This window comes from Ornithorhynchus anatinus, chromosome 13 (assembly GCF_004115215.2).
Source record: "Ornithorhynchus anatinus isolate Pmale09 chromosome 13, mOrnAna1.pri.v4, whole genome shotgun sequence".
Classification (NCBI taxonomy): domain Eukaryota; kingdom Metazoa; phylum Chordata; class Mammalia; order Monotremata; family Ornithorhynchidae; genus Ornithorhynchus; species Ornithorhynchus anatinus.
Genome location: NC_041740.1, coordinates 41,675,374 through 41,698,093, shown reverse-complemented (window position 1 = coordinate 41,698,093; position 22,720 = coordinate 41,675,374). Strand labels below are relative to the sequence as shown.

General features: G+C 64.3%; 2 protein-coding genes and 1 long non-coding RNA gene across 5 annotated transcripts; all 3 read right to left on the bottom strand.

The window, feature by feature from the left end:
* Window positions 1–2,906: 2,906 nt before the first annotated feature.
* GJD2 (gap junction protein delta 2) lies at window positions 2,907–5,221 on the bottom strand. Its single transcript, XM_029078184.1, has 2 exons — window positions 5,070–5,221; window positions 2,907–3,816 (listed from the first exon to the last, which is right to left on the bottom strand). The coding sequence occupies exons 1-2, from the start codon at window positions 5,138–5,140 to the stop codon at window positions 2,934–2,936; spliced, it is 954 nt and encodes a 317-aa protein (XP_028934017.1). The 5' UTR covers window positions 5,141–5,221; the 3' UTR covers window positions 2,907–2,933.
* A 3,553-nt stretch (window positions 5,222–8,774) lies between these two features.
* Window positions 8,775–15,188, bottom strand: ACTC1 (actin alpha cardiac muscle 1). The gene is made up of 7 exons (XM_029078444.1): window positions 15,102–15,188; window positions 14,494–14,636; window positions 13,234–13,558; window positions 11,093–11,254; window positions 10,767–10,958; window positions 10,253–10,434; window positions 8,775–9,059 (listed from the first exon to the last, which is right to left on the bottom strand). Exons 2-7 carry the CDS (start codon window positions 14,620–14,622, stop codon window positions 8,916–8,918), a joined length of 1,134 nt encoding a protein of 377 aa, XP_028934277.1. The 5' UTR covers window positions 14,623–14,636; window positions 15,102–15,188; the 3' UTR covers window positions 8,775–8,915.
* Window positions 15,189–20,487: 5,299 nt separating this feature from the next.
* On the bottom strand, window positions 20,488–22,517 carry LOC120638750. Of its 3 annotated transcripts, none has more exons than XR_005660665.1 (3): window positions 22,396–22,517; window positions 21,643–21,755; window positions 20,488–21,116 (listed from the first exon to the last, which is right to left on the bottom strand). It is a non-coding gene; the product is annotated as an uncharacterized LOC120638750 (long non-coding RNA). The 3 variants fall into 3 exon arrangements; XR_005660666.1 differs by lacking the exon at window positions 22,396–22,517 and adding an exon at window positions 22,233–22,286; XR_005660664.1 differs by lacking the exon at window positions 22,396–22,517 and adding an exon at window positions 22,055–22,211.
* Window positions 22,518–22,720: the final 203 nt, after the last annotated feature.

The window sequence follows — 22,720 nt, the reverse complement described above, 5'->3', positions numbered from 1 at the left end:
TACAAGGGGGCTCGTTCTGAGAGGGGTTTGGGGAGAGGGCATTTGGAGGGATTTGGGGGAAGGGAGTTTTGAGGCGGTTGGAGGAGGACTATTTGAGGAAATCTGGGGGAGGAGATTAGGTAGCTGACTTTGAGATGACTTTTTTATGGTATTTATTAAGCACTTACTATGTTCCGGGCACGGTTCTCGGCACCGGGGTAGATAGAAGCTCGTCGAGTTGGACACGGTCCATCTCCCTCATAGGGTTTACAGTCGATCTGTTTTACAGGTGAGGCGACTGAGGCCCAGATAAGTGAAATGACTTGCCCTAGGTCACGCAGCAGACAAGTGGCAGAGTCGTGGATTTGGGGGATTGGAGGGAGGTGGGAATTTGGGGTGGGCGTGGGAGACTTCGGGAGGCCGGGAGGAGAAGGAATTGGGGGTGGGGGGGCTGGAGGAAGGATGTTTGGAAGGGTTGGGGGGTGCTGAAAGAACAAAGCCCCGAGCAGACGGTCACCCTGTTGATGATCGGGAAACGACCGCATTTTCCTTCTAAAAATAGCCTCCACGCTTCTGGAGGTGAAAGGCGGTGAGACGGCACGCTGCTTGTGGATTTAAATAACCGTCACCCCAGAAAACCAGCCGAGCGTTGCAGCCGCAGCACGGAGCGCCCCCGCCCGCCCCCGCCCGCCCCCGCCCGCCCCCGCCTGCCCGGAGATGAAGCGCTCGATGCAGAAAGATTCTAGCTTCCCCCCGCGGCCTCCCTGCCCCCTGCCCCCTGCCCCCGGGCAGACCCTCCCGTGCCTCCCGGCTGCTCCGGGCCCAGCCTCCCGCCAGGACGGAGCGCCGGCCCGGAACCCGTCCTTCCCGCGTCGGGACGATTGCGAGCTCTCCCCCCGCCGCCCCCCACCCAGGATCCTTCCCTGCCTAAATCTCCATCTCCGAGTCCCACGGCTGGGGAGGAAGGACCGGGGAGGGGGGGGGTGTGGGCTCTGCCAGCCCGAGTGAGGCAAGGCCACCGACGGAGCCCTTAGAGGCGAGAAGGGGCCTGCAGAGCAGACAGGGGAGGGGGCACGAGATTGGCTGGCCTCTGCCTGGACTCTACTGGCCTTCGCCTGATCTCCACCTGACTCCGCCTAGCCTCCCTTAGCCTTTTACCTACACTCCATCTGGCCTCCATCCACTTGACTCCGCCTGGCCTCCACTGGCCTCCACCTGACTCCGCCTGGCCTCCACCGTCCTTCACCCAGCGGCCACCTGGCCTCCACCTGAGCCCACCTTTCCTCCTTCTGGCTTCCAACTGACTCCTCCTGACCTCCATCTGGCCCCTGCCTGACCTCCTCCGACTTCCAGATTTGGGCCCATCCTCTGACGGCTTCCTTGCAGCAGGTCTTGGCGTCTCCACAGAGGAACGCCACCTCCCACTCCGGCCACGTCTCCACCGGCAAACTCTCCAGATAAATCCTCCAGGGGTCAAGGTGAACCGAGGCTGACCCCGGAGAGAGAAACTCGAGAAACTCTCTAGACAGTAAGCTCGTTGTGTGGCGGGGAACGTGCCTGCTCATTCTATTGTACTGTAGTCTTCCAAGCGCTCAGTACAGCGCTCTGCACAGAGTAAATGCGCCAGAAACGTCATTCGTTCATCGATTGAAACTCTCTCCCGACTTTCCCCAGTTAAGCCAGTAAAAGAAATAAAAGGCAAGTCCTTTATTGGAGCCAGACAGGCTGTGGCTTGTCACGCCGTCTCCGTGGCTTGTACTGAATCCGCGGCGGGCCACGCCGTCCCGGTGGCTCGGCGCACCGCGTCCGTGGCACGGTACAGTCTCCGTGGCTCGTCCCGCTGCGTCGGTGGCTGGTTGCTCCGTCCCCGTGGCGCGTCACACCATCTCCGTGGCCGGCCGAGGGTCACCGGGCGGGGGCTCCGGCCGGATCTGGGCCCTCCCCCGAGGTCCCGGCTCCCCGGGGGCACCGGGAGCGGCGGTGATTGGCACTTACATGAAGGAGGGCCGAGAGAGCAGGGGACTGTCCTCCGCCCCAAGAAGTGATCCTTTGGTATCCGCACCGCAGCCGCAGTCGCGGCGGTGAAAAAGAACACACATCCCAGGCCACTGGCGGGAGCTGAGCTCCAGGCTCTCGAGGCCAGAGACGGAGGCTTGGAGGCTTGGAGGCTCGGGGGTGCAGGGATAGGTGGGAGGATGGTGAGGGCGTGGGGGGAGCCGGAGGATAGTGTGTGTGTGTGTGTGTGTGTGTGTGTGTGTTGGGGGGGACGCCTCAGGGGAGTCACTTTGAGAAACAGTGGGCGACGGCGGAGGAACGGTAGGGAGGACGGGGACAGCGGGAGCGGGGGGCAGTGGGATGGTGGCCGGTGGGGTTGTTGGGGGAGAAGGGGGTGTGGAGGCCGGGGCCCAGTGGGAAGAACTAAGTATCGGCAGATGATTAAGGTCTGCGGTGGGTGTGTCCAAGCCAAGGCAGGTGGGGCAGCGGGCCGGGCCGGCCGGGGGTGGGGGGGAGATGTGAGGGGAGGGCGGCCCGGAAAACAGCCCCGGGAACTCCCTTGGGGCTCCAAAGAGACGCCTTCCCCCCGGCCCGCCGACCAGAAACCAAAGTCACGTCACGACCGGAGCTTCCAGGCGAGCCCGGGACAGTCTTCTGAAGGGTCGCCACGGCCCCCGCGCCCAGCAGCGGCTGCCCGGCCGGCCGGAGCCCGCCAACCAGCCCGGGCCACCCTCTGGGCCGGCGGCCTCGGGGGACGGGGAGGCCGGCGAGACGGGGAGGGCGGCCCTCTCTCGGGAGGCCGGTCCAGCGGTGACCTCTGACCCGGGCCCGGCCCCCGCCTCCGCCTGGGCCCCGCCGGGGAGGAGGTGGGGGGCGGGGGGACGGGATGGGGGGAGGGGGGCGGAGGGCTGGGGGGCGGGGAGGGGGGGAAGGGTCCGCGGCCCCGTCCCCCTCCCCCGTCACACGTAAGCCGAGTCGCTGGACTGAGTCCGGCCGAAGGCGGGCAGGCCGAGGCGGGGCAGGTCCCGGGCGCGGAGGTCGGAGACGGACTTGCGCTTGGCCCTGGCGCCCCGCACGGCCAGCCGGATCTTCCGCCAGCCCAGGTGGTTGAGCTCGGCCAGGTTGAGCAGGACGCAGACGCCGCTGACGGCGAACATGAACACCAGGAAGACGCTCTTCTCGGTGGGGCGGGACACGTAGCACTCCACCTCCTTGATGCAGGGGTAGCGGTCGCACTCGAAGAGGCGCGGCACGCGGAAGCCGTACATCAGGTACTGGCCCAGGAGGAAGCCCAGCTCCAGGGCGTTGCGGAAAAACACCTGGATGACGTAGAAGCGGGAGATGCCCTCCTGGCGACGCAGCTTGGCCCGGCCGGGCGGGCGCAGGCCTCGGGGGCCCGGGGGACCCGCCGGGCCGGGGGCGGCGACGGCCGACGGCTCCTTGGCCTCGGGCCCGGGCGGCGGGTCGGGGGCCCCGGGCTGCAGGATGCCGTTGACCACGGGCCGCTTCTTGCCGTCGGCGGCGGCGGGGGCGGCGGGGCCGGCGGGCTCGGGGGGCTCCCGCTCCAGGGCCAGCAGGACGGCGGAGCAGCGGCGCTCCCGCTGCTTGGCGGCCTGGTGCACCGAGTAGGTGATGAAGCAGAGGCTGGGCGTGCACACCAGGATGATCTGGAAGACCCAGTAGCGGATGTGCGAGATGGGGAAGGCGCGGTCGTAGCAGGCCTGGTTGCAGCCCGGCTGCAGCGTGTTGCACACGAACATGGTCTGCTCGTCATCGTACACCGTCTCGCCCACGATGGCCACGATCAGGATGCGGAAGATGACCACCACCGTCAGCAGGATCCTGGGGCCGGGCCGGCCGAGGGGCGAGGAGGGGGACGGGAGACGTCAAGGCCCGGGCCCGGGGCCCGCCGTCCGTTCCCTCCCCCCCCCCCCCCCGGGACCGGGCCGGCACCTGTCCGGGGCCGCCCGGTGCTGAACGCCGGCGCCGGGCTCCGCCCCCGGCCCCCGGCCCCCGGGGTGAACGGCGGAACCGGGACTTCCGTGTGGGTGGGCGATAAAGGCGATAATGCCGGGGTTCCTTAAGCGCTTACTACGGGCCGAGCGCCCTTCTGAGCGCTGGGGCAGAGACGGGGGTCATCGGGCGAGGCCCCCCGCTCCTCGTCCCCATTTGACAGACGAGGCGACCGAGGCACCGAGAAGTCAAGCGACTTGGCCGGAGTCACGCAGCTGACACAGGTGGCGGAGCCGGGATTAGAACCCAGGACCTCCGACTCCCCAGCCCGGGCTCTTGCCACTGAACCGCGCCGCGCGGGGGCGAGGACGACTGCCGAATCGCACTTTCCAAGCGCTGGGTAACGGTGCTCCGCCCGCGCCGAGCGCTCAGTAAATACGATCGAAAGGATGAGTGAATGAACCCGCGAGCGTGTCCGTGGGGCCAAGTGCGAGGGAGGCTCTGGGGGCGAACGGCGGCCCGTCTGCGGGCCTGCGAGGATCTGAACGGATTTGCCGTCGTGGGTGAGTGTGGGGGGGAGTCCACGGCGAGCGCGTGTAAGCGGGGGGTGTGAATCTCTGGGTGAGGAGCGGAGTGGAGGTGCCGGCGCCTGCAAGCGCGGGTGGGAGTCCACGCGTGTGAGCCTGCGTGTGAGGGTCGGAGGGAGGAGCTGAGTGGGACGAGCCGGCGGGGCCGGGTGTCGTTTGCGTGTTTGTGTGTGAACGTACTTCTGGGGGTGCCCCGGTGCGTCTGCCAGTGGGCGTCTGAGGGTCGGGTCTCTGAGTGTGCGGCTGCGGGTCTGGGTGTGAGGCCGTGTGGGTTATCTGTGGGTCCGGGCGAGTGCACGTGAAACCCTGCCCGGGGCTCGTCCCCACCGTCCGAGTACCGCCGGGCTCCTCCTCCCTTCCTCCTGCCTCCTGGCCCGCCCCCACCTCAGCCCCCTAAATCCCGGCCCGGCCCGGCCCGTCTCCGGTCCTATTCCGGCCAGGCCCGGGTGCGTGGGCCGGTTCGGAGCGGGGTTTGCCCCGGCCGAGGTCTACTTCGGCCCGACCCCCGACCCCCGGCCCCCGGCCCCCGGCCCCCTGGCCCCCTGGCCCCCTTACCTCCCGATCATGGTGGAGTGCTGCTGCACCGCCGCCTCCAGCAGCCTCTCCAGGATGGTCCATTCTCCCATCGCTGGGCATCCGGGGGTGAGGGGTGGGGACAGCGCCGGGCCCGTCCTCGTCCCGGGCCCGGGGTCCGTCCCAGAGGGGCGGCGGCCGGCTGGTCCCGGGGGGTCCGCGGGCCGGCCGGCGGTGGGCGGGGAGGGGGGGGATCCCGGCTCCCGGTCCGTGCCCCTTCCGCGGGTCTCCGGCGCGGTCCGGTGCGGGCGCAGGGCGGGAAGCGACGGCGGCGCGGCGGAGCCCGGGGAATCTGGTGTCTCCGCCCGCCCCTAAGCGGCCTTTAAGTAGTCTCCTCCTGCGTCAGCGGGGACGGGCGGAGCGGGGACGGCGGGGAACCGGGCGGGGGGCGGGGGAAAGACCTTCCCCTCCGGACCCACCGCCCTCCCGTCCGGGGATCATCGCCTGCGGGAGGGCACCGGGGCCGGGCGGGACGGGGACCCGGGAAAGGAGGATGGGGGAGGGGGCGGGGAGGGGCCAGAGAAGCCGGAGGGGTTGGATTTCCCCCCCCCCCCCCATTTATTTATTCAATCTTATTTATTGAACTCTTACTGTGTGCAGAGCACTCTACTGAGAGCTCGGAATGTACAGTTCGGCAACAGAGACCATCCCTGCCCAACTCTCTCCCTCTGCACTGAATGGGGAAGGGCAGGAAAGGCTGCATAATACTAATGATAATGAGGATGGCATTTGTTAAGCGCTTACTATGGGCGAAGCACTGTTCTAAGCGCTGGGGGGGGGGCATACAAGGCGATCAGGTCGTCCCACGACTTCATCCCCATTTTATAGATGAGGTCACCGAGGCACAGAGAAGTGCCCAAAGTCACTTGTGGGCATGTGTGCGTGCGTGTCTGTGAGTGTGTACGTGTAAGCCTCCCCTGTTTTCACGGGCCGGACAAAGGGACCTAGAGTATTATATGAATATGTGTGTGCCCAGAAGTGTGTGTGTGTGTGTTTGTGTGCGTGCACACGGGGAATCCAGACGTGTGTGAGGGTGCCTGTACACTCGGCTATGCACGGAGATATGGGTGTAGGTGCGTTTCTTTGAATGCGGGTGTATGTGGGAGTAAGACGGTGTGGCCCAATACACCATTTTGTATGGAGGTGCGCAAGTCATCGATCCCTCCTCTTTCTCCTTCGACCGCAGGGAACCAGACTCCCTTTCTCCACTACCAACAGGCTGGCTCGGCAGAGGGAGAGAGTGGTGGGTGTGTATATGCAGGTGTGTGTGTTTGTGTGTGTGTTCGTAGGGGTGTGTGTGTGAGCAGTGAGTTTGAGTGGTGGGGGTGTATGGACAGGGGGGTCGTGTGTCGTGTGAGTGTGAGCGGTGGGTGACCCGGTAGGGGTTCGGATGAAGTGGTTCATTGTCTATCTTATCGATGCTACTAATAGTAATTCGTAACCGTGGTATTTGTTAAGTGTTTACTATGTGCCGAGCACTGAAGTAAGTGCTGGAGTAGATACAAGGTAATCAGGTCCCACATGGGGCTCGCAGTCTAAGTAGGAGACAGAGAACAGGTATCGAATCTCTATTTTGCAGATGAGGGAACTGAGGCCCTGGGAAGTTAACTGACTCGCCCAATGTCAAACAGCAGGTAAGTGACAGAGCTGGGATTAGAACCCAGATCCTGAGAAGTGGCGCGGCCTAGTGGGTAGGGCATGGGCCTGGAGTCAGAAGGACCTGGGTTCTAACCCCAGTTCCACCACTTGTCAGTTGTGTAACACCGGGCAAGTCCTTGAACTTCTCTGTGCCTCATATACCTCATCTGTAAAAGGGGAATTAATACTATGAGCCCCATGTGGGGCGTGGACTGTGTCCAACCCGATTATCTTGTATCTGCCCCAGCACTTAGTACAGTGCCTGGCACATAGTAAGTGCTTAACGACACCATTAAAAAAAGGTCTTCCGACTCTCAGACCTGTGGTCTTTCCCCTAGGCTGCATTGCTTCCCTTTCCACCTCAGTTCGCTGGCGGTCCCCTGGCTGCTATCCAGGTCCCTGGGGCGATGGACCAAAGGGTTGCACCAGATTTTCGGCTTTCGTTAAAAAAAAAACCCAGCTATGACCCTGCCCCATTCGGTCCATGCCCCATCCGGGGAAGTCACCGGGCTTGTTATCGGCGTGGCAGGTTAAGTCTCTCCTGGCCTTACATAACCGCCGGGCCGGGGGGCCCGGGGGCGGGGGTGGGGGGTGCTGAGCCCGGCAGAGCCTCTCCCCTCCCGACCCCCCATCCGTGGCAGCCGAGCCCCAAGAGGCATTCGTGTGAATGTGAATGTGCATGTGTCCGTCTGTTGTTATTTTCTACCCACCCAAGCGCTTGGTACCATGCTTAATAAATCGGATGGAATTGAATGAAATCATGGGCCAGAAAGACCCTACTTAGGGTCCCCCCACCCGAGGGTCAGTGCCCCTGCCTGCACAGTAGGACTGGGAGCCCTCTGTCCACCCAGGGGCTGGACACTGGCGAAATCCTGAAAGTCCTTTCAGGGGAGGGACCTCTGGAGAGAAGACAAGGCTGGGGCTGGGCTGGGGCTGCAACGCTCTCCGGAAGGGAACAACCCCCCGACAGGCCCTCCCCCGACGCCGGCCGTGTACCTCTATCCCCACCGGTGCGGCTCCGGTGCCCTCGACGTCCCCTCCGTCAGGTGTACCCCATGTCCCCTGCCCTCCCTCTAAGTCCTCTTTAAAAAGTCTCCTCCTCCAGGAAGTCTGTCTTGATTAACCCCCACCTTGATGTAGGGGTCTGTTCATTGGTCCGATTAGTTTCTTCCTCTGAACTATTATATATCATGTCTTTTTGTCTCCCCGATTAGACCCTAAGCAGAGATCGCTTCAGTGACTTCGGTTAATGCTCCCCCCCCCCCCCCCGAAGGCAACTTTGAACTTATAAACCCCTCCCCCAAAGCCACCTTCCTCCTTCCTTCTTTCTGCTCCCTAGAAAGTAGCTGGTCACAGCCTCAAGCTAGCGAAACTCATCTGCCGAAGTCCGAACTGATCCTCAGAGGGGTGTCCTTGTCGGGCCACTGCGGGAGAGCCGGGGATGGAGAGGGAAGACTCAGGGGTGTTGGACGGTTTGGAGATTCAGAGGTGTTGGAGGGTCTGCCGGGCTGGGTCACTGGGGGATAGTCAGGGATGGAGAGGGGACAGTGAGGGCCCTTGGGTGATCCGTGCTTGGTCACTTAGGGGGAGAGTCAGGGATGGAGCGGGGAGAATCGGGGGGTTGGGTCATCCGGGCTCGATCACTGAGGGGGGGAGAGTCAGGGATGGAGAGGGGAGAGTCAGAGGCGTCTGATGGCCTTCTGAAGTCTTGAGGACGGGTGTTCAGGAGGTGTGACCAGTACACGGTTTCTGCAAGTCTCTCGGTGCCTCAATCGGAGACAAAATCGTGGACCGGACGAACCGTGGGACTCCCTCCGTGGTGGTCTCTGTGTGTGTGGGGGGGGTGGGGGAAGGGGATGGCGCTCAGGGACTGAGGGGCTTGATTATCTACGACCAGGGGTTCTGAGCTTCTAATCCCAAACTGGGTCTGCGGTTGCTGCGAATTCACTCTCCAACCGCTGGTCTGCTGCTTCCTCCCCCCACGTCCCCACTGATGCCCCCCTAGGAACGGTCCCGGCCCCGCCCCAGGAACTCCCCGCCAGCCACGGGAAGTTGGCAGCCCCCAGTCCGCCCTGGGTCTTGTTTATTTAGAAAGCAATAAATATCCAAAGCACGAGAAACGGCCCGTGGGAGTAAACAAACTGTACAAGGACTGAGAGGCTTGCCGGGGGGGGGGGGGCCGGGGCCAGGTTAGAAGCACTTGCGGTGGACGATGGAGGGTCCCGCCTCGTCGTACTCCTGCTTGCTGATCCACATCTGCTGGAAGGTGGACAGCGAGGCCAGGATGGAGCCGCCGATCCACACCGAGTACTTGCGCTCCGGGGGCGCGATGATCTGCGGAAGCGGAGGCGGGACCCGCCATCCCGTCAGCTGCCGCCCGGGCAACGGGCCACGGGGGTCCTGGCCAGCCCGACCCTCCCCCCATCCCCCTTCCCCCGCAAACATTCCCTCGGGAACCATCCCTCCCTGCCCGGTTTCCACTAAGAGGTCTGGGGGGTCTAATGGTTAGAACGCGAGTCTGGGATTCAGAGGATCTGGGTTCAAGAGCAACAGCATGGCCTAGCGGAAAGAGCACAGGCCTCCTGGGCGTCAGAGGTCGTGGGCTCTAATCCCGGCTCTGTCACATGACTACCGTGTGACCTTGGGCAAATCACTTAACTTCTCTGGGCCTCAGTTACTTCATCTGTAAAATGAGGATCAAGACTGTGAGCCCCATGAGGGCGAGGACTGTATCCAACCTGATGATCTTCCCCAGCTCTCAGAACAGTGCTTGGCACATAGTAAGCGCTTAACAAATAGCACACATTATTATTATTACTATTATTAATTCAGACTCTGTCACTTGTCTAGTGTATGACCTCGGGAAGTCACTTCACTGTGCCTCGGTTACCTCATCTGTAAAACGGGGATTAAGACTGTGAACCTCATGTGGGACAGGGACTGTGTCCAACTTGATTACCTTGAATTTACCTCAGTGCTTAGTACAGTGTCTGGTACGTAGTCGGGGCTTAAGAAATACCATTTTTTTAAAAAAAAAAAAAGCTGCATTGAGGATGGGAGATCCAGTCTTGGTCTCAGCTCTGCTGGCATCTTGCTGCCTGACAACGAGTTTATCGCTTGACCTTTCTGGGCCTCCGGTTCCTAACCATAGAACGGGAAGAATCTTCTCTCTTGCTTTTGGTCATCAGTGGCTTATTAACTGAAGGCCTGCACTCTGCAGAGCATTTTATTGGCTACCCACTGTGTGCAGAGTGCTATCCTGGGCACCTACTATGTGCTGATCGCTGTACCAGAGGTCTGGGAGCATACGGCAGAAACGAAGACGTGGTCCCTGCCCTCGAGGAACCTAGGGTCCAACGGGGACCTCAGGAGATGACCCTTGTCCAGAGGACGAAGGCCACCCAGAGTCTAGATTCCTCTCCCGGGAGGGGAGGGTCGGGGGGAGGAGGTCCCCTGTCTGCCCAACGAGCCCATACTCTAGGAAAGACCCCCTATTCCCCGCCCCGGGGGGCGGCCGAGGCCCCTACCTTGATCTTCATGGTGCTGGGAGCCAGCGCCGTGATCTCCTTCTGCATGCGGTCGGCGATGCCGGGGTACATGGTGGTGCCCCCGGACAGCACGTTGTTGGCGTACAGGTCCTTGCGGATGTCGATGTCGCACTTCATGATGCTGTTGTACGTGGTCTCGTGGATGCCGGCCGACTCCATCCCTGGGGAGACCCGCCCCACCCGCCCCGGTCAGCTCCGCCGCGCGGCCGGGGAGGGGGTTGGGGGGCTCTGACAGTCCTCGGGAGGGGCTGCCGCGGGCCGGGGATGGGGGGCCATATGGAGGTCGTCGGGAAGTGGGGGCGATGGAGCATCCCCTCGGGGATGCGGGAGAGGGCTCAGGGATAAAAGACTGCTGAGACGGGGGAAGGGGAGGAGTTGGAGGGGCTCTCCGATGAAGGACTGACGGCCTGGACGGGAGGAAGTGGGAGGGGGGGGGTCTCCCCGCCGAAGGGCGGCCGGGCCCGGGGTCGGGGGTTGGAGGGGCGGGACTCACCGATGAAAGACGGCTGGAACAGGGTCTCGGGGCAGCGGAAGCGCTCGTTGCCGATGGTGATGACCTGGCCGTCGGGCAGCTCGTAGCTCTTCTCCAGGGAGGAGGAGGAGGCCGCGGTGGCCATCTCGTTCTCGAAGTCCAGGGCCACGTAGCACAGCTTCTCCTTGATGTCCCGCACGATCTCCCGCTCGGCTGCGGGGTGGGGGGCAGCGGGTCAGGGCCGGGCCGGCCGGAGGGAGGACGTCGGGGGCTCACGCGGGGCCGGGGCCGGGCGGGCGGACGAGGCCGCGCCCGGGGGGACGGACGGACGGACGGACGGCACTGACCGGTGGTGACGAAGGAGTAGCCGCGCTCGGTGAGGATCTTCATGAGGTAGTCGGTCAGGTCGCGGCCGGCCAGGTCCAGCCGCATGATGGCGTGGGGCAGCGCGTAGCCCTCGTAGATGGGCACGTTGTGGGTCACGCCGTCCCCGGAGTCAAGGACGATGCCTGCGGGGCCGGGGGAGCCGGAAGGCGTGACTCGCCCCCGGCCCGGTCGACCCCCTGGCCCCGCCTCGCCCCCCGCCCGGAGGCTTTCCCGGGAAGCTGGCGCCCCCAGAGCTGGCAGGGTCGGGGGTCCTGGTTAGTGACAAGTCCCCCACGCCCCCGTCCCCCAAGCCCTAGCTCCCAGCCTCCAAGTCTGTCCAGTCCAGGCTTTGGCCCTGAAAGGGCCACCAGGGAGCTCGAGGAACGCGTGTTGTTTGCCCTTCTGGACACCCACCTTCCCGGTTAGAGACGGATCGGGCCAACCGCTGGTTCTCCCCTCTCCGTTCCCGATTCTTCCCATCGACCCAGCACGGACCATCCGATACCCCTGACTCTCCGCTCTCCACCCCCGGTGACCCGACACAGGCTATCCTACCCTCCCGACTCTTCCCCAGTGACCGGCAAGGACCGTCCAACACCACTGACTCTCCCCTCTCCATCTCTGACTCTCCCCCAGTGACCTAGGACGAATTATCCAACGCTGACTCTCCCCTGCACGGACCGTCCAGCAGCCCTCACGCTCCTCCTCTCCATCCCCGATTCTTCTCCAGTGACCCAGCACGGACCCTCGCCTATAAATCTGATCCGGACGCTGCCGAGATCTGGATACCCTTCAGGAAAGGACGATGGTGAAGGAAAGCTCCACGGTTCCCACCTTTCCCAACTGTGGAATTGGAGAAGTTAGAGGAGAGAGGTTTCTCCCCTCGAAGCGAGCCGCCGGCAGACGTTTGAGGCATCGGGTGACTGGGCTTATTTCTCGGGTTAATCTGTTCTCTACACCTCAACAATCCTGTCACTGCTGTCACCTATTTTTGAGCTAAAAATCTCCTGGCTATGTATGAGAAATACCACCCTAAATTAGGGCCAGTCGGGGGCGGGGGGACCTTCCTCGTCTTTTCAGAAGGGCACAGGGGCATGTTCGCCCGTTGCCCCTCCGGAGGGAGGGTTGGGAAGGGGTGGGGATGGGGCAGAGCTGGGCTACATCTGTCCCGACCACCTCAGCTGGGAACCCTGAGGGTACCATCTCCATTGCTCCCACAGCTGGAATACCACTGATAATAATAATGATGATGTATTTGTTAAGCGCTTGCTATGTACCGCAATGTTCTAAGCGCTGGGGTAGATACGAGGTCATCAGGTTGTCCCCTGTGGGGCTCACAGTCTTCACCCCCAGTTTACAGATGAGGTAACTGAGGCACAGAGAAGTTAAGTGACTTGCCCAAGGTCACACAGCTGACCGGTGGCAGAGCCAGCATTACTGCTATTTGCTAAATGCCTATTCTGTGTCAAGGACTGTGCTAAATGCTGGAGTAGATACGATAGCCTTGGTGGACACAGTCCCTGTCCCACATGGGGCTTACAGTCTAAGTGGGAGGGAGAGCAGGTAGTGAATCCCCATTTTACGGATGAGAAAATTGCAAAGAGATGACTCGACCAGGGTCACCCAGCAGGCAAGTAGCAGAACGGGGATCAGGACCCACGTCTCCGGACTCCCAGACCAGTGTTCTTGGCAGTAAGTCATGCTGGAACCTGGGGTCGCTTGTCCCTCCCAAGAAGTGGCGTGGCTTAGCAGAAAGAGCGCGGGCTTGGGAGTCGGAGGTCGTGGGTTCTAATTCCAACTCCGCCACTTGTCAGCTGTGTGACTTTGGACAAGTCACTTAACTTCTCGGTGCCTCAGTTACCTCATCTGTAAAATGGGGATTAAGACTGTCAGATCCCCCGTGGGGCAACCCGATAGCCTTGTATCTACCCCAGCGCTTAGAACAGTGCTTGGCCCATAGTAAGCGCTTAACAAATGCTATCATCATCATCATTATTATTATTATCACCGGATGATAATTGGTCCCCCGGCCACCAGGCGAAGGAAGGGCTACATCGGTCATAGGTTCCCCCCCCTTCCCCACCACCATCCAGGCCCGGCCCGGCCCGGCCCGGTCACTCACCGGTGGTGCGGCCGGAGGCGTAGAGGGACAGCACGGCCTGGATGGCCACGTACATGGCGGGGACGTTGAAGGTCTCGAACATGATCTGGGTCATCTTCTCGCGGTTGGCTTTGGGGTTGAGCGGGGCCTCGGTGAGCAGGGTGGGGTGCTCCTCGGGGGCCACGCGCAGCTCGTTGTAGAAGGTGTGGTGCCAGATCTTCTCCATGTCGTCCCAGTTGGTGATGATGCCGTGCTCGATGGGGTACTTCAGCGTCAGGATGCCCCGCTTGCTCTGCGCCTCGTCGCCCACGTACGAGTCTTTCTGGCCCATGCCCACCATGACGCCCTGTGGGGCCGGGGGGGAGTCGGTCACCCGGGGGCCGGAGGTCCCCCTGGCCTCGACACCCAACCCTCGGGTAATGCCCCAGCGGAGGGTCCCTGAGGTGAGTCTGAGGGACCCCCCCCCCCGGGTCGGCCCCACGGCCCCCCGTGTCTAAGGCAACGGTGCCGGGATGCTTGAAGGAACTGTGTCCACGCTGCCCTCCAGGAACCCCAGTTTTGTGGTTTGAGTTGGACAGTGCAACACCCCTGACTCTCCTCTCCGTCCCTGACTCTCCTCCAGTGACCCGGCACGAACCATTCAACATCCCGGACTCTCCTCTCCGTCCCTGACTCTCCTCCAGTGACCCGGCACGAACCACTCAACATCCCGGACTCTCCTCTCTCCGTCCCTGACTCTCCCCCCACCGATCCGCCGCAGACCATTCAACATCACCGACTTTCCCTTCTCCATCCCCGACTCTCCCCCAGTGATCCAGCACCGACCATCCAAAACCTCTGACTCTCCCTCTTTCAAATCCTGACTCTCCCCTCTCCATCCCCGACGGTCCTCAGCGATCAAGCGCAAACCGTCCAACACCCCCGACTGTCCCCTTTCACGGACCATCCAAAGCTCCTGACTCTCCCCTCTCCATCCCCGGCTCTCCCCCGGCGACCCAGCCCAGACTTTCTCACCCCCTTGACTCTTCCCCAGCACGGCCCATCGCGGAGCACTCCTCGTGGCGCCAGCCGGATGGGTTTATCTAGGGAGTGGAACGGTCTCGGTGTGTTTGCGTGTGTGTGTGTTTACGTGTACGCGGGTGTGAGTGTCTGTGAATCCGCCTGCGTGTGAGCGAAGGTATATGCGCACTGGGGGCGCCCGGGGGGAGCTTCCTATTTGCCAGGAGAGGCGCGGGGGCTGACCCAGGGAGGGGGCAGCGGGCAGCGGGGCCGGGATCGTACCTGGTGTCGGGGTCGGCCGACGATGGAGGGAAAGACGGCCCGCGGCGCATCGTCCCCCGCGAAGCCCGCCTTCACCAGCCCGGAGCCATTGTCGCACACCAGCGCCGTTGTCTCTTCGTCGTCGCACATCTCGTCTCGGGGGTCTGAGGGCCCGAGAGGTCAGGGGTCAGGGGCCGCCCCTCCTCCTCACCGCCCCCCCCCCCCCCGGCCTTCTCCCTTCCCCTCTCCGGGCCCCAGGCAGGTCCCCCCCGCCAAGACTCCCTTCCCCCTTCGGCATCTCCGTTAACCCTTCGCTCCCGGGCCCGTCCCAGCCTCTGCCTCCCCACAAGCCGGAGCTCCTTCCCCGGGCGGGGCCGCAGTGATGGGGAGAGGCTCCCCGCCGGCCTCCCAAGGGGCCGGAGACTTGGAGGAGCATCCTCCGGAGCCCTCTCCGACCCTCCTGTCCGGCTGCGCCTCCCCGGGAGCCAAGCGGCGAGCCCCCCGCGACGGCCCCGAGGTGCGGAGGGGAGAGGAGGAAGAGGAGAAGGGGCAGGAGGAGGAGGAGGAGGAGGAGGAGGAGGAGGTGGCAGAGAGGAGCCGGCAGCGCCGCGGGGGCGGGGAAGACTCACCGGCGGTGCTGGTCCCGGGCAGAGGGGCTGTGGGACCCGAGGGCGCGGCGACCCCTCTTTATAGCGCGCTGATGGACGGGGCCGGCTGGGACGGCGCGGCCGCCTTGTCCTTATTTGGTCGCCTGCGCGGCACGGAGGGGCAGCCGGGCCTTGCATGGAGCCGACCCCGGGGGGGGGGGGGGCCAGATGAGATTGGGGGCGGGGGGGGCGGGGGACCAACCGCACAGGCCTCTCTCCCACCGGGGGCCAAACCGGGCCGGCGAGGGGCGTCGCCCTGGAGCTGAAATGTTGGTGGGCGGGGAAGTGTGGGGAACTGGCGCGCCTCACCTGCCGGGTGCCAACGACGGCCGAGGGCCCGTCCACCTTCTGCGGTCATTAGGGCCGAACCCCGGTGGCCCGGCGACGTCGGGGAGGGTTAGCCGGGGCTGTGCCCGGGGAAGGAGGGGTGGCTTTCTTCTCACCCGACTTTCCATCGCGGGTGGGGAGGCGGGGCGCCTGGGTCTGTGCCTTGAACCCTCGGTGGTGATGCCCCATCGTGGGGGAGGGGTGGGGGCGGCGAGGGGCAAAGAGGAAAGGGGGTACCAGGCTGCCCACGGTGCGGCGACTCCGCTCTGCCACTTGCGGATGCAGGCCTGGACCTGGCACCCGGGAAGGGGAGGGGAAGGGAGAGAGAGGGAGAGGGATTCTGTGTGTGCTTGTGTGTGTGTGCGCGCGCTGGGACAGGGCCTGATGTGTGGCGTTGGCGTGGAGACCTGCGAGATCCTCTGCCCCGCATCCCTCAGGCCTCCCCTCCCGGGTCTACTCTGCCCTGCTCCCTCCGTCCCCCAACCTGCGGTCCCGGATAGCGGGGCGGGGGGGTGGGGGGGACCAGGCAGCGAGACGGAGGCGGGTCCGGAGGTCTCCGCCAGGCAGCGGGGCGGGGGCTCGGCCCTGCCCCCCAGCCCGGCCCCAGAGATTAGGGGCCCACGCTATCTCAGCTGTCCCTCCGTTCGGAGGTGTCGTGCTATTTCCATGGCGGCGAGGACTGATAGGCCCTGAGGAATTCCTCTCCAGCCGCCCTCCCCCGCCCCCCGCCCCCACGTGCAGCTCGGCCGCAGGACAGATGTCCGTCCTCTTCCTCATCGTCGTCCTCCTCCTCCGTTGCCGCCTGCCCTCCCCCGGCCCGGAGCCGGCCCTCGGCGGGGACAGCTGGAGGGAGACGACCGGGTCACCCCGTGCGCGTCGCCGCCGTCCGGACAGTCCCCTCCCCCCGGTCTTCCCCGGGGGACCACCGAGGCCGGGCCCCCTTGCAGGCCCGGATCCGGGCCCCCGGACGGTGGGGCGGCGCCGGCTGGGGTTGGGAGGATGGAGAAGGGGGCTCTTGGGGCAAGGCCAGCCCTTCTCTAGGCCAAGGCTGGGCGTCGCCCCCGACCCCAGAGGCTCTCGGCCTCCTCAGAACGTGGAGGCCCTGACGCCCTCCCCCGCCCCTCCTCTCCACTCTGCCCATCCCCTCCCCGGGAAGGAGGTGGAGGCGGGGGGGTGGGGGCGACGACCGGGGCCGATTCTGTCGGCGGGCCAGAAAATGACCCCGGAATTCAGGCCCCACAGTTCCTCGTCTCCACGTGTCCACGTGTCCATCCGCGCGCCTGTGTCTACACGGTCTCCCTACCTGGGTCTACCCATTACTACCTCCCTAGCCCTGGCTAAACGCCTTCAGCTTTCCGACTACCGCTCCGTAGCTACGTGGCGCCAAGAGGCGCCGCTTGCGTCCAGGCGTCACCGCTTCCAGGCCCGGGGCCTCGCGCCTTGGGCCGGTCCCATCCCCCTGACTGACGACTGCTGTCGGTCGGGGCTGCCGTGGTCCCGGCGGGGACCCCGCCGCCCGGACCCCTGCCCCCATCCCTCCCTCCCTCCTCCCACCCCCACGTCCCGGGAGCCTTGGGCCCAGCCTCTATTTTGGGAGTTTTCCGGAATGCCCACTTGTTGCCTCGCTGTCCACGCTCCCGCCCTGGCGGGAATCCGAGGGCGCAGCCCGCCCGGCCCCTCCCGTGCCCGCAGCTGGAGCCTGGATCCGCGGACCCACGGAGCCTGGAGCGTGGAGCCCGGATGAGAATCACGGGATTTCCTAAGCGCTCACTGTGTGCCAAGCACCGTACCGAGCGCTGGGGAAGCTACAAAATCGTCAGGTCAGACACGGTCCTTGTGCCGCACGGGCCTCGCACTCCGCGGGGCCTGGATCCCCGGAACCCCGGGAAGCCCAACTCGGGGCCCGGAGCGGAACCTGCCCGCGATGCCGCCCCGCCCTGCCCCGCCCTGCCCCTCCCTCCCCCCGGCCGACCCCCACCTCCACCTCGCTCACTCGGAAAACTGGCCCTGAGGAGGGGATTCTCGTTTCCCGTTCAGCTGTTGTTTTCTTTCAAAACGCAGGCCTAAAAACGGCAGTGGCGAGTCTCGCGGCCTGGCGGGGGCTGGACAGGCCATATAAAGCAGTCGGGTCGCCCACCGGCGGACAAAGAGACAAAGAGATAGACAGACACAGTCCCCCGTCCCCCCCAGTCCCCCCTCCCCCGCTTCCCTGGGAATCCTGGCGCTGTCCCTCATCAGTCCGGCGGCGCTGCCCCCCGCCCCGGTACCCCTGGGCCTTCTTCGGCCAAAGTCCATCGAGGGACCCCCGCTTCGCTTCGATCTGTGCCCAAGGAAGTTTTTTTTCCCTGGCGTGGCGGAGTTGGGTCCCGTTTGGGCCGGGAGGGCCGGGGGGTGTGTGGCAAGAGACCAGCAGTTCCCCACCCCGAGAGGCCTGGAATGGAGTCTTGACTTGTACATTCCAAGCGCTTGGTACAGTGCTCTGCACATAGCAAGCGCTCAATACATACTATTGAATGAATGAATGAGTCTGACGCCCATCTCGCTTCTCCAGCTCTGACGTGCTGCCCCCGCCCTGCCTGACCTTCCCGACCTCCGTTTGACTACCTTGCGTCTGCTTGCCTTCCCCTTAGACTAGAAGCTCCTCGCAGGCAGGGACGGTGACCTATTTTAATATCTTCCCTATCACCTAGAGCAACGGTCTGCACACAGCAGGCAGTCAGAGCAGGGCTCTGCGCACATCGGGAGTGAGGAAGGGGGGGAAGTGGAAGGGGGGAGGGTCCCGGCAGCCCCCAGCCCCAGCCTTTTGAAGGTTCCCGGCCACTACGGGAGCCAGGGCGCCTTTGGCTTTGGAAAGTGTGGCCACTGGCCCCGGGCGGCCTGACTTTTGGGGAGCTCGCCTCGGGCACGTGGCTTGTCCAGGAAAGAGCCGCAGAGGTCAAAAGCAAAAAGCCACGGGCGACTCGGCCCCAGAGAGCGTGGGTTCCCAACGTCGTCTCCGAGGCGGATCCGGGAACAGCCGCTCGGCTTCGGGAAATTTCCCTCATCTTCCCGGCAGACAGTCTGGTCCCTGGCCCCGCCACGCGGGTGGCCTGTGGCTACTGTGGCTGCCGTGACTGCTGCAGGGATGAAGAAGCTGAAGGGAACTGGGAAAAGGGGTTCGAACTCTCCAACACGGGACTCCACCAGAAGACCCCCAGATCTGCTGCCTCGGCTCCCTGCCCCTCACTAACTTGTCCATCTTCACCCACTACTCCACGGTGGTGCCCACATCACCGTTCCTGCCCCTCCGCTCCTGGGCTGGGTCTCCCAGCCCCTCCTTCCCCTCCCCTAAGCACTCGGCTCCACTCTGCTCGGGTTCTGTGAGAGTGGGGGCCCAAAACCGGGGGCGGAAGGCGTTTCTGCCCCGTGGGGGGCTCGTATGGCATATTTAGTCTGTTGGCTTTGTGAGATCGGGGGCTTCCTGCCAAGCAGCCTGGCTGACTCACTGGACTGAGAGTCGGGGATGAAGAGGGGAGAGTCGGGGGAGTTGGATGGACCATCCTGGGTCACTGGGGGAGAGTCAAGGATGGAGAGGGGAGAGTCGGGGGTGTTGGATGATCCTCGCTCGGTCACAGTGTAAAGAGTTGAGAAGGTTGAGAAGGTCGAGAAGGTATGACCCCATCTCCAAACGCGAGGGTAGGTGTCTAGGAGGGCGCCCGGCACATGGTTTCTCCGGGGGTCCTGGTGGCTCTGCTGGAGTCAGAGTCCCGGCCGGGGCTGACCTAGGAGGGCGTTTTTGAGGGACCGATCAAGAGATGGGGTGGCGGGGGGGGTGGGGGGAAGGGGCTCTAGGCCTTTCCCTCCCCTGCCTGGCTCCTCAGGGCCCAAAGCAGGCCTGGGCCCACGGTGGAAGGCAAGGAAAACGACCTCTGTCCCGGGGGCCAGGAGCGGCCGTTTGGATGCGTAGTACGGTGCCTCCAGCCCTTAGCGTAGTGCCTGACACATAGTAAGCGCTTAACAAATACCATAATTATTATGCTGGTTATTGTCATTTCTGTGATGGGCGCCGGACTGCCCCTCCGGCTCCCATCTGGGCGGCAGCGGCTCGGCGTCACAGAAGACTGCTTTGTCTCCGGGGAGGCCTCACCCAGCAAGGAGCCACTTGCCATCTCTCCAGACAAAGGCCGATTCCTAGGAAGATTTGCATGAATCGAGGGAGGGGAAGCTATTACTGCGCCCCGGCGTGAAATCTCCCGGTTCCATCCAATCGGGGCCGGGGTCTCGGGGGGCCGGGCCCTCCCCCTCCGCCCCAGATGTCACCGGCCAACGTGTCGGGGCCTGGGATTGGCGGGCCGGGCTCTTCTGGCACCGGCCTTCTCCGCCATCATCCCCGCTCCAGCCCACACCCCCCGCCCGGCCCCGGCCTCCGCCCACGGATTCTCCCCCGTGGAAAACGGGAGGAAAATCTTGCCTTGCTTCCTCAGCCATCCACCTCCCCATTTCCCCTGTAAACCGCTCGGTGCCTGCCTCCCCGGTTGGAGGCGCAGCTCCTCGAGGGCAGGGATGGTGTCTTTTACCTCCACCGTGCCCCTCCCCCAGGCCCCGGGGGCAGTGGGAGATGAACCCCCACGGGCTCCCGCAAAATGAATCATGGACCCGAAGAGAGGGGCCAGGCCCGGCCAAGCTCCGGCTCCTGAAAACACGGGGTCTAGCGGAAAGAGCCCGGGCCTGGGAGTCAGGACACCCGAGTTCTAATCCCACCTCCGCCGCCTGGGTGCTGTGTGGCCCTGCGCAAGTCGCTTCACTACTCTACGCCTCGGTTTCCTCATCTGAGCACTGGGGATACGCTATCCGGTCTCCCTCCCCGTTGTGGGGGGCGGTGGGGGAAGCCCCCTGAGGCCCATTTGGGATTTTGTCCAATCAGATCATCTTCTATCTGCCTCAGCGCTTAGTACAGTGCTCGGCACCTAGTAAGCATTTAACGAATACCCCGGTTATCGTTGCCATTATTGTTATCCCGCCCTCTCGCTTCATCTGGACCGAGACGGAACCGACGGCGGACTGGAGGGAAAGCTGGGTCTTTATTAGGTGGGGCTTGTTGGCACCCCCGGCCAGACGGTCTGCCTGGGCTTCGCGACCCACACGTACCCACGCGTGATCACTCACTCACACACGCGCACACACAGAGTTTTATTTCGGGAGGAAGGCGCCGTCTGCATTCTGCTGGGGTCTGAGAGCCAGGCTGGCACGGGGAGTGCCCCGGCTGCCGGCCCGCAGCGAGTCCGGCCGCTGACCTCGCCGGGAGCCCGGGACCCTCCCCCTTCGCGAATGGAAGATAGTTGTCTGAGATAACTAAGTCGTCTGTCCCGAGAATGTCCGTCCGGCGACAGGGCGGTGGGGCTGAAGGCAGAGTCGGGGTGGGAGGGAGTCCAGGGGCCGGCAGGAGGCCGGGAGGGAGGGAGGCCTTAGAAGAGAGGTTTGCCGTTGATGGCGTTCAGGGCACATTTTCGGCCCAGGTTCGCTCCTTTTAGAAGGGCTTCGCTGACGTCGTCGAGCGCCAGGAGGGTGGTGATGGGGGCTATGACCCCGAACAGGAGGGCCAGGAAGAGACTGACGGGCCAGGCCAAGACAAGCAGCACCACGAACCACACCGCGCACCAGCAGATGCATTTGCAGTCGCCCATCGCGGATCTAGAGGCGGAGAACGAGAGAGATGCGATGAACGGAGCCGGCTCTCCGCGGCCGGGGACCGAGTCCCGGCCGTCTGTTGGACTCTCCCAGTAGCTCGGGACGGCGCCCCGCGCCCAGTGAGCGCTCACGAGTGAAGTACCATTACCACTATGACTCCGATTACTACAGGGGGGCAGGGCGAATGGGGCGGTTGCCCCGACCCCCTACGCCCCGGTGAGCTCTTGGAGGGCGGCGGGTGTGTGTGTGGGTGTGGGTGTCTACCAATTCTTTTGTACCGTAGTCTCCCAAGCATTTGCAGTACAGCGCTCTGCCAGAAAGGGCTCAATAAATACCGCTGACGGTGAGATCGATCGGTTACTTCGGGGCCCCCCCCACCCCCCTTCTCCCCGTCCGGTCCAAGAGAACGGGCCCGCGGGGCTTGGTCCAGGTAGGAAAGCCGGGGGGGGGGGGGGGGCTTCAGGCTCCGGCTCCATTCAGCCTGTCTCGACGAACATCCTCCCCACCCGCACGCTCTCACACCCGGTACCGGAATGGGGTTCAGGCCACTCGGCCCGGAAGACCGGGCAAGCTTTCCGCCTCTTCTCCGGCTGCCAGAGGGTCCACCTTTCCGGATCCGACCGCAGGAGAGGCGGGCACCGGCTGTTCGGAGGAAGTAGGCTGCGGTCAGCCAAGTGGCCCCCCACCCTGGAAGCCTGCGGGAAACCCATTCTGGAGGGGGGAGGGGAGACGGGGCCGGCCCGGGGTGGGGGGCCTAGACCTCAGTGAGTATGTCTGCCTGGCAAGGAACAGGGTCTGGCGGAGGCGAAATTCAGCGGGCACAGCGTGGGACGACCGGGCCCTCGTCCCAGCTCCGCCCTGGCCTGCTGGGTGACCTCAGAGAAGTCGCTTAACCTTTCTGGGCCCCGGCGTCTTCAAAAGACCAACGGGGAGGAGCCCACCTGCTCTCGCTTCCCGCCTCGCAGGGCGAGTTGAGGTGGCTGCCCGGCAGCGCCGCGTTACGGGGGCCAAGGGGCGAGCCCCCCTCGGGAGGCCCGGGGGGGTTGGGGGATGAGGGGGAGAGCCTGGCCCGGGGCGGGAACGGCTCGGCCGGCGGGATGAGCCCTCACTGAGTCGCACCTGGTCCCCAGAGCGGCTGGATGGGCTGGGGAGGGGGGAGAGGGGGCGAAAATGGGGGGGGTGGGGGGGGGAGGACCGAGCCATTAGGGTCTGGTCGTGGGGGGGGGGGAGGGAGGGGTAACCCACGACTCGGGACCCCAAAACCCAGCAGTAAGAGAGAGACCCTTTCCCTCCAGCCCGCGCGAGAGAAAGACGGGGAAAAATCTAGGGTCCCTCAGGCGGGGAGGACCAGCTCCTTTTTGGGCCCCTCCAGTCGAGCGCCGGGTGGTCCGGCCCGTCCTCCAACAGCCCACCGGTGGCCGTTACCCGGGGAGGCCCGCGAGGGGGGGGGGACCACGGGGGAGGGGGGGTAACCAGTGGGAGGGGCCCCTTGAATCTATATTAACGTCCGCCTCCCCTTCTAGCCTCTAAACTCGACGCGGGCGGGGAATGCGCCAGCCAGCTGCTGTATTGTACTCTCCCAAGTGCTCAGTACGGTGCTCTGGACG